Raw genomic sequence first — 9799 nt, forward strand, 5'->3', positions numbered from 1 at the left:
GCTAATTACAAACTAATTGCAGAATCCCTATGCTAATTCGCGAGATAAATCTATTAAACATAATTAATCCATCATTAGCAAATGGTTACTGTAGCACCACATTATCAAATCATGAACTAATTAGGCTTAATAGATTCGTCTCGCGAATTAGACTCCATCTGTGTAATTAGTTTTGTAATTAATCTATGTTTAATATTCCTAATTAGCATCCAAACATCCGATGTGACAGGTGCTAAACTTTAGCACAGGGTATCCAAACACCCCAAGCTAGCCACACCAAGATCTTTACATATTTACAAAAGAGAAGATAATAATGACACATACTATAAACACAAGACTGCACCGTGGACACGTCATGCACGGTGTACGACAGCAGATGCGAGCTTTCGTAGGCTTGCCAAGGCCAACTTTTTTCTTTAAGCATTGTCCAGGCTTCCAACTTTTGCCCGCCTGGACCTAATTGCTTGAGCACTGTTTCAACACATGAAGACATGATTGTAATGGCCACACACGTTCACGCTTGGCCCTCGGAATCAAGGCCAAGTGTCGGTGTGCACATCATTTTTAACGCAGGCTGAGGAAAAGCCAACATATTTTGTAGTACTACAGTACAGAGCTTTGTCAGGTAAACTGTGATCGTGTCGGTTGCCGCAATTTTTCTACTGGGATCCATGCGCCAATTTTCCTTTCTGCTGGGAGCCATGCGCCACGGAACAGACTTGCTGTGACGGAAGACCGGTCAGAGCTTTTGGCGATATGTACGATGAGCAGAATAATTCATCTCTTCGGGAAGAGGTTAAAAATAACTCAACAGTTCCGTGATCTGTGAGTCTGTGGCTGACCGGTGCAGGCGCTAACCTGCTAGGCCGCCGCTTGCTCCTTGATAAACGCATGAACAAGGGACTACATCGCTGTTTCTCGGTCATTTGATATTTGGGCTTAATCTACCACAGAGAACCGAATGGGCTCTCTATAGTTGTCTGGCCCATACTGCCGTACCCCTTCCCTTTCGTTGTTGTCTTCCACTCTTCTCCAGCTCGGCAAAGCCATACACACGAACAAACAGAACCCAGGCAGGCGGCAGCCGGGCAGCGAGGTGTCGAAGCCCTCAACGAAGACGGGGTTGGGGCCTTTGGGTAGCCCTGTACATAGCCTGTTTCCAATCCGGCCAACCCATGGAACCAGCCCATAATTAACCGTTTCCGAAGATCATTTGCGGGTTGGTTTGAGTCAGGTTTGGAACCATCTAAACCGCTCAAGGTTCAATTAATACCATCACCAATCTACTGCACGCCGTGCCATCGGGAGCCCGCTGCCGTGTGCTGGGTGCTCGCCACCGCCGCTGCGAGCTGACCGCCATTGACCAGGACTGCCTTGAGGAGTTGGACGCCTTCTTCAACGATGCTATCGCGGAGCTGAAGGTCCACCGCCCACACGCCGATGGCTGCCTCCACCTGCCCATCACGGGGATCTCACACCACCCACTCTGCACCTCTGCAACCTCTGAAATCAAACCAATCCATAGTAGAAGAAATCAAAGCAGCAAGTTGAAATCCTTCCGTCGGTGGCACCAGCGGGTGGTGCCTTCCGCTTCCCGGAATTGCCCTCGTGGCTTGCCCAGGCACGCGTCGTATGGTAGAAAACCGATGACTTCTCCGGCGATCTCCGGCAACCTACCGTCTCCGACCCCGGCGCAACTCCGGGCACATCAACAAGCCGCTGCTGCAAGCAGGGCGTGGGTAGGAATCCGCCGCCAGGCGGTGGTGCCCATGCCATGAGCAGGCCAGCAACTTCGAAGGAAACATGCTGCAAAGCCAAAGGAATCTGTATCTCGGCATACGTGGCAGACGGCCCGCGAAACATTGCGAACCATGAAAACAGTTCAACCCGACGGGTTCCGAACCACCTCGCTGGCTCCCTCATGGTTTGGTTGGGTTTTAACCAATAACCGGTGAAAGCGGACCATGTACAGGGCTACCTTTGGATTCCTCGCGGTCGGCGTTAGGTAGGCGGTCGTCCTACCCTGGACTCGCCACTGAATATGATTGTCTAGAAACTATTTTATTAAAAGAAAAATATATGAGATGCAATAATTACTCAAGTAGAAGCAAGTAGAAGCAAGTACTCCGTGAGGACTACGCACCCAAGGTGCTCGAGGAATTGGCTGACTGCCTGGCTTAGTTTATCTTGACTGAAACATGATTTGGCATTTTGTGTTTCCCCGTGCACGATCAGTGACTGCGATCGATGGCCCTGTGATTTCTCCTAGTTCCCTGGTCCAGATATCCATAGCTGATTTAACTAAATAATAGCCAAACCAGCATGTACTACTAGGTGCCTACCACCTCTATTTCTTATCCCAGAGCATATTACAACGAACAATATTGATATTTTCTAGGGAGAGATTTACATGTATTCTCCAGACAACAGTCTTATCTATTTGTCAAATTCAAAAAGTTTGTGCATCTGCAAGATCATATGAAAGTGAAATTGCGAAAAAGTTATAGTAGTAGTCTCATTGTTTCACGCATGATTGCTACTCCGTTGTTTCAAGCTGTACGCTTCCTTATGTGCACTTTGATTTGCAGGGGAACTGATGTGAGCATAGAAAACATGCATCAAGGGTTCACGCATGTCTTTGAGTCCACATTCGAAAGCACAGAAGGAATCAAGGAGTACATTGAGCACCCTGCACATGTTGAATTCGCAAATGAGTTCTTGCCTGTATTGGAGAAGGCCCTCATAATTGATTACAAACCGACTTCTGTCAATTAATGGTGGACTATGGAGAACCTGGGGGAGCTTTTCTCAATTCTCATCATCAATATCCTTGTACTGTTTCTCAGAGAATTCCATTTGATTCTACAATATACACTTTGTGTTGAATAAGTCGGTTCTGCTTGGTTTCCTTGTTGAGAATAAATTGAGTTTCCTGTAACTGCAGTTGTAATAACTTTGAACTTTTTTTTGTTCGTATCAGAATTACGTTTCCAAAGACTCCTATACTGTCTGCTATCTGTGCATATAAGCTCCAGTAGAAGCTGCGAGTGCGTATTTTTCCTTTTAACCTTTTGAGCATCATGATTGTGATCAATTGCGGTCTAAAATTTATGATCCTATTATATATCTATGTGCATTACCTATTACTTGTCTAGTTGTCTAATAAAGCGTCTAACATGGTATTCCCAGATGCATTTTCCGTTCGCTGCTTGGAAGCTGCTGGACGAGAAATTAACATGTTTATGTGACCATGTCCTTCAGGAAAACACAAACTCAACGATCTCTGTTTTCTGCAGATTTACTGTACTGCTGAAACCAATCGCTCTTATCCTACTTTAGCATGTTTTACGTGGTCTGTGGACTGTGGTAATACCAACCGTGCCATGCGTATGAATTTGGGCTTGACACTTGACATGAACCATATATTTTGTTCTTTTCGACAGCTTAAAACACTTACACGTTTAAACACCGAAAGCTAAACTTCTAATGTTTGCTTATTTGAGCTGCAACTTTTGGACTTTTCTGAAAAGCCGGTGCTACTTTTTTTTAATGAAAGGCCAACCATAACTTTTTAGAATATGCGTTTAGGTTTTTGTACCAAAAAGCTACGAAAAGCTCAGAAAATTGAGCTTTTCAGCTTTCAATATAAACTCAGGTTTTCTAAACTTCTAACTTTTTGAAAGCTGCATGAGAAGTTTCTTGTTTGTTTGAGTTTCTAGCTTTTGACACTGAGAAGTTATCAGGAAGCACAAACAAATAAGGTCTAAAAATCACAATACACTGCTTCAGATGTGATCTACCAAGAATCTCTGCATTATGAAACCTGGTGACGACAATAGCATATTGTTGAATTAGTACGAGTGAGCACTTCCACAGTTCGTTCTAAAAAAAAGCACTTCCACAGTTCCAAGCATGTCCTGAGCTGACGAATTCACCTACCTCGGCATGGAATGGCCCGTAGACTTTCACTCAAGTAATAATTTTTTTTAAAAGGGGAGAGCTTATACTAAATTAACAAAACATGTTTACAATCAAAATCTAAAACTGCCGACGCGCAGGCCAAGACACCTTAAGAAACAAAATCAGATGAGAGCTCTCTCCTACCAAGCTGTCCTAGTTCATGAGCCACTCCATTTGCACTTCGATCGCACTTTAAAACTTTGAAACACTGGAACATTCTCAGCATTTTTTTACTTCTTCAATGATGATGGACCTAGGGGATCGATTTAGAGTACCGTCATTGAACGCTTGTACTGTAAGGCAGTCCAGCTCCAGCCAAATAGGTCCCATGAAAACAGAGCAGGCTCTGTTGATGCCTATCAAGGCTGCAAGACATTCAACTTCTTCAGCCGAAGAGCATAAGCGATCGCCGCACCAACCTGAAAAGGCAACTTCACCCAAGTGATTCCTAGCAATAAAACCTAGACCAGGATGTTGTGTGTTAGGATCAAAGCCAGCATGTTGTGTGCAGGAATCCGCCGCCAGGCGGTGGTGCCCATGCCATGAGCAGGCCAGCAACTTCGAAGGAAACATGCTGCAAAGCCAAAGGAATATGTATCTCGGCATATGTGGCAGTCGGCCCGCGAAACATTGCGAACCATGAAAACCGTTCAACCCGGCGGTTCCGAACCGCCTAGCTGACTCCCTCATGGTTTGGTTGGGTTTTAACCAATAACCGGTGAAACCGGACCATGTAGAGGGCTTACCTTTGGGTTTCTCGCGGCCGGCGTTAGGTAGGCGGCCGTCCTACTCGCCACTGAATATGATTGTCTAGAAACTATTTTATTAAAAGAAAAATATATGAGATGCAATAATTACTTAAGTAGAAGCAAGTACTACCCATATTTGATGTTGGGTAGTTCAAAAATAAACTAAGCAATGTGTGCGTTCGGAGTCAAACGACCTGTTCAGCTGGACTTATAAGCCGGCTGAAAAGCTGAAACGGCTGATTTGTTGTGAGAGAAAAACACTGTTCGGTGGCTGATAAGCCGGCTGATAGGTTGAAGCGAACAGGCTTAAAGAATTTTATCAAACGTCTTCACCTTGGTATTACTAAAATCCTCCCCCCATCTTTAAATATAAGATGTTAGTAATTGTCCTTAACATCATATAACGGAGGGAGGAGGGAGGTAGTCTGTGCGATGGACCACCCGATCCGACCCGCACAAGTTCAGGCTGGAACCGGATCCGGCCAGTTCGCTGCAGGTCAACTCACGATGATCCTAGAATCGTCCACCTCGTGATCGGCGAATCCGCTGTCTACGCGCTAAACTGCCCGGGAGTAACGATCCGGTCACCAAATCATCTCAGCTCGAGCAATTCGCTCTCACCACGTATAAAGCAGTGGCCAAGAAGCCAAGCCAAGCAGCAGCAGAGCATCCTACCTACCACGACCAAACAGAGGAGGTGAGGGGCCTCGAGCGAAGAAGCCCGGAGGCATGGCGGCTGGTGGCGGCGGCGGCGTGGTGAAGCACATCCTGCTGGCGCGCTTCAAGGAGGACGTGACGCCGGAGCGATTGGACCAGCTCATCCGGGGCTACGACAGGCTCGTGGGCGTTGTCCCCCCCATGAAGGCCTTCCACTGGTAAAGCGCGCTGCACCCACCTACCCACCTCCAGGACGACTTGAGATCTCAACACGATTCCATTGCTGGCTGTTCACTGTTGTGTATGCGGTATGCCTCTGCTTCCTGTGGGCGATTAGTATCTACCTGTTTGGGCGCCGTCCCTGTGAGACTCCGTGAGGACTACGCACCCAAGGTGCTCGAGGAATTGGCTGACTGCCTGGCTTAGTTTATCTTGACTGAAACATGATTTGGCATTTTGTGTTTCCCCGTGCACGATCAGTGACTGCGATCGATGGCCCTGTGATTTCTCCTAGTTCCCTGGTCCAGATATCCATAGCTGATTTAACTAAATAATAGCCAAACCAGCATGTACTACTAGGTGCCTACCACCTCTATTTCTTATCCCAGAGCATATTACAACGAACAATATTGATATTTTCTAGGGAGAGATTTACATGTATTCTCCAGACAACAGTCTTATCTATTTGTCAAATTCAAAAAGTTTGTGCATCTGCAAGATCATATGAAAGTGAAATTGCGAAAAAGTTATAGTAGTAGTCTCATTGTTTCACGCATGATTGCTACTCCGTTGTTTCAAGCTGTACGCTTCCTTATGTGCACTTTGATTTGCAGGGGAACTGATGTGAGCATAGAAAACATGCATCAAGGGTTCACGCATGTCTTTGAGTCCACATTCGAAAGCACAGAAGGAATCAAGGAGTACATTGAGCACCCTGCACATGTTGAATTCGCAAATGAGTTCTTGCCTGTATTGGAGAAGGCCCTCATAATTGATTACAAACCGACTTCTGTCAATTAATGGTGGACTATGGAGAACCTGGGGGAGCTTTTCTCAATTCTCATCATCAATATCCTTGTACTGTTTCTCAGAGAATTCCATTTGATTCTACAATATACACTTTGTGTTGAATAAGTCGGTTCTGCTTGGTTTCCTTGTTGAGAATAAATTGAGTTTCCTGTAACTGCAGTTGTAATAACTTTGAACTTTTTTTTGTTCGTATCAGAATTACGTTTCCAAAGACTCCTATACTGTCTGCTATCTGTGCATATAAGCTCCAGTAGAAGCTGCGAGTGCGTATTTTTCCTTTTAACCTTTTGAGCATCATGATTGTGATCAATTGCGGTCTAAAATTTATGATCCTATTATATATCTATGTGCATTACCTATTACTTGTCTAGTTGTCTAATAAAGCGTCTAACATGGTATTCCCAGATGCATTTTCCGTTCGCTGCTTGGAAGCTGCTGGACGAGAAATTAACATGTTTATGTGACCATGTCCTTCAGGAAAACACAAACTCAACGATCTCTGTTTTCTGCAGATTTACTGTACTGCTGAAACCAATCGCTCTTATCCTACTTTAGCATGTTTTACGTGGTCTGTGGACTGTGGTAATACCAACCGTGCCATGCGTATGAATTTGGGCTTGACACTTGACATGAACCATATATATTACCACCCGTGCCATGCGTATGAATTTGGGCTTGACACTTGACATGAACCATATATTTTGTTCTTTTCGACAGCTTAAAACACTTGCACGTTTAAACACCGAAAGCTGAACTTCTAATGTTTGCTTGTTTGAGCTGCAACTTTTGAATTTTTCTGAAAAGCCGGTGCTACTTTTTTTTTTATGAAAGGCCAACCATAACTTTTAGAATATGCGTTTAGGTTTTTTACCAAAAAGCTACGAAAAGCTCAGAAAATTGAGCTTTTCAGCTTTCAATATAAACTCAGTTTTTCTAAACTTCTAACTTTTTGAAAGCTGCATGAGAAGTTTCTTGTTTGTTTGAGTTTCTAGCTTTTGACACTGAGAAGTTGTCAGGAAGCACAAACAAATAAGGTCTAAAAATCATAATACACTGCTTCAGATGTGAGCTACCAAGAATCTCTGCATTATGAAACCTGGTGACGACAATAGCATATTGTTGAATTAGTACGAGTGAGCACTTCCACAGTTTGTTCTCGAAAAAAAGCACTTGCACAGTTCCAAGCATGTCCTGAGCCGACAAATTCACCTACCTTGGTATGGAATGGCCCGTAGACTTTCACTCGAGTAATAATTTTTTTAAAAGGGGAGAGCTTATACTAAATTAGCAAAACATTTTTACAATTAAAATCTAAAACTACCGACGCGCAGGCCAGGACACCTTAAGAAACAAAATCAGATGAGAGCTCTCTCCTACTAAGCTGTCCTAGTTCATGAGCCACTCCATTTGCACTTCGATCGCACTTTAAAACTTTGAAACACTGGAACATTCTTAGCATTTTTTTAATTCTTCAATGATGATGGAGCTAGGGGATCGATTTAGAATACTGTCATTGAATGCTTGTACTGTGAGGCAGTCCGACTCCAGCCAAATAGATCCCGTGAAAATAGAGCAGGCTCTGTTGATGCCTATCAAGGCTGCAAGACATTCAGCTTCTTCAGCCCGAAGAGCATAAGCGATCGCCGGACCAACCTGAAAAGGCAACTTCACCCAAGTGATTCCTAGCAATAAAACCTAGACCAGCATGTTGTGTGTTAGGATCAAAGCCAACATCCATATTAAGTTTTATCCATTCCGAGGGAGGGCGCGTCTATGCGACTTTTTTTGATCAAGCTATGGCCATTCAGAAACAAAAGATTTGTATCAGATTTATATGGATTTTTGCCCTTCATTGAAGTTGATGGAGCAGAGACACTTGGGTTCAGGGAAACAAAGTAGTTTTCCAAAAAAGTTAATGATGCAGAGATGGGGCAGTCACCTTTCCCAAACACACGGCGTTCCTATGATGCCAGTTCACTCGAGTAATAACAACAGCATCATGATGCCCCAAGAACCTTAACAATAATTGAAGAAGTGTTTAGGACTTTAGGCCAGAATTCAACACGAATGGGTTAGGGTTGGATGGTACCATCACCACACATGGGCCACAGCCACAGTGACGGGCACCCCTCCCCACCCAAGCCACCAAACTGAAGCTATGTGCCACGTATGCAACGGAACCAACTATCGCATGGAGGATTCCGCGTGGGCCGGGTGGCCGGCGGTACAATTCAGCCTAATAAGCTTTTCAGGCTGCATACAGAATGATACGACTTTTTGAGCGGGGTAGGAAGAAACCTATCTGTGGCCCACGTGCTACTCTTATCCTTTTCTTTTTCAGTTTCCTTTCTTTTCATTCTCTTTTCCTTTACTAGGATCATGTCCGTGCGTTGCTACGGGCAACTTTATATTTATATTGCAAGACATTGGATTGAACGGGACAATAAAAATATGAAACTTGCACAATAAAAATATGAAACTTGTATAATAAAAATATTTATATCACAAGACATTGGCTCGGGTTGGAGGAGGCGCAGCGGACGGCAGGCGCGGTGGCTTCGAAGCGTGTTCCATCGGAGGGAGGAGCATGAAGCGCGGAGGACGCAGGTGCTAGCAGACGGGTGAACTGAGCAGAGGAAGGGCGACGTACGTGCCGGGGGACGCCTGCTCAGGGTGGGGCTGCCAGTGTGGGACGAGGCCTAGCAGGGCGGTGTTGTCGACTTGGACGAGCACGGAGCTGGATCCGACCGCCGAGATGACGGGGCGGCGGCGGCGGCACGATGGGGTTCCGTGGGAAAAAGAGGGGTGGAAGGGAATCGGATGGAAGGAGATGGATTGGTGGTAGATTTATCAGGTGGAAGACCTCGAGGAGTGGCGGCAGTGGCGGGGGCGGCGGCAGCGGCGGTGCAGGGCGACCAAGGAGTGGCGTCGGCGGCGGCGGCGAAGCAAGGTGAGCGAGGCGAGGAGAGGTGGATTGCGGGCGGCGGCGGCGATGCAGGGCGTGCGAGGAGGAGTATGCGAGCGAGAGGAACATCGGAGGGTCGAGCGTGAAGCACGGGGCTGGAGGAGGTGCAACGGACAGCGCCACGGTGGCTTCGAAGTGCGTTTCATTGGAGGGAGGAGCGTGAAGCGCGGAGGACGCAGGTGCTAGCGGACGGGTGAACCGAGCGAAGGAAAGACGACGTAGGAAGTTTTTTCTCCTCTTTGATTTTCTTCGATTTTTGTAGAGTAGAGATTTTCATTCAGCAAAATTTCTCGTGTTTCTGGGTGCGTTTTTTTCATGATCCATGCAAATGCACTTTAGTAATTTGCAGAGAAGCTAGGCTCCCATCAATGGAGAAAGACAAGAATCCTTGAAAGTAACTAAATTCCAAACCACAACTTTTGGCATAGAAGTGAGTCGA

General features: G+C 45.6%; 1 protein-coding gene across 1 annotated transcript; it reads left to right on the forward strand.

Annotated features, from left to right (window-relative positions):
* The first annotated feature begins 5127 nt into the window (after nucleotides 1–5127).
* Nucleotides 5128–6634, forward strand: LOC101767616 (stress-response A/B barrel domain-containing protein HS1). The gene is made up of 2 exons (XM_004968782.2): nucleotides 5128–5584; nucleotides 6200–6634. Exons 1-2 carry the CDS (start codon nucleotides 5439–5441, stop codon nucleotides 6384–6386), a joined length of 333 nt encoding a protein of 110 aa, XP_004968839.1. The 5' UTR covers nucleotides 5128–5438; the 3' UTR covers nucleotides 6387–6634.
* Nucleotides 6635–9799: the final 3165 nt, after the last annotated feature.

This window comes from Setaria italica, chromosome V, assembly GCF_000263155.2.
Source record: "Setaria italica strain Yugu1 chromosome V, Setaria_italica_v2.0, whole genome shotgun sequence".
NCBI classification, from domain to species: Eukaryota; Viridiplantae; Streptophyta; class Magnoliopsida; order Poales; family Poaceae; genus Setaria; species Setaria italica.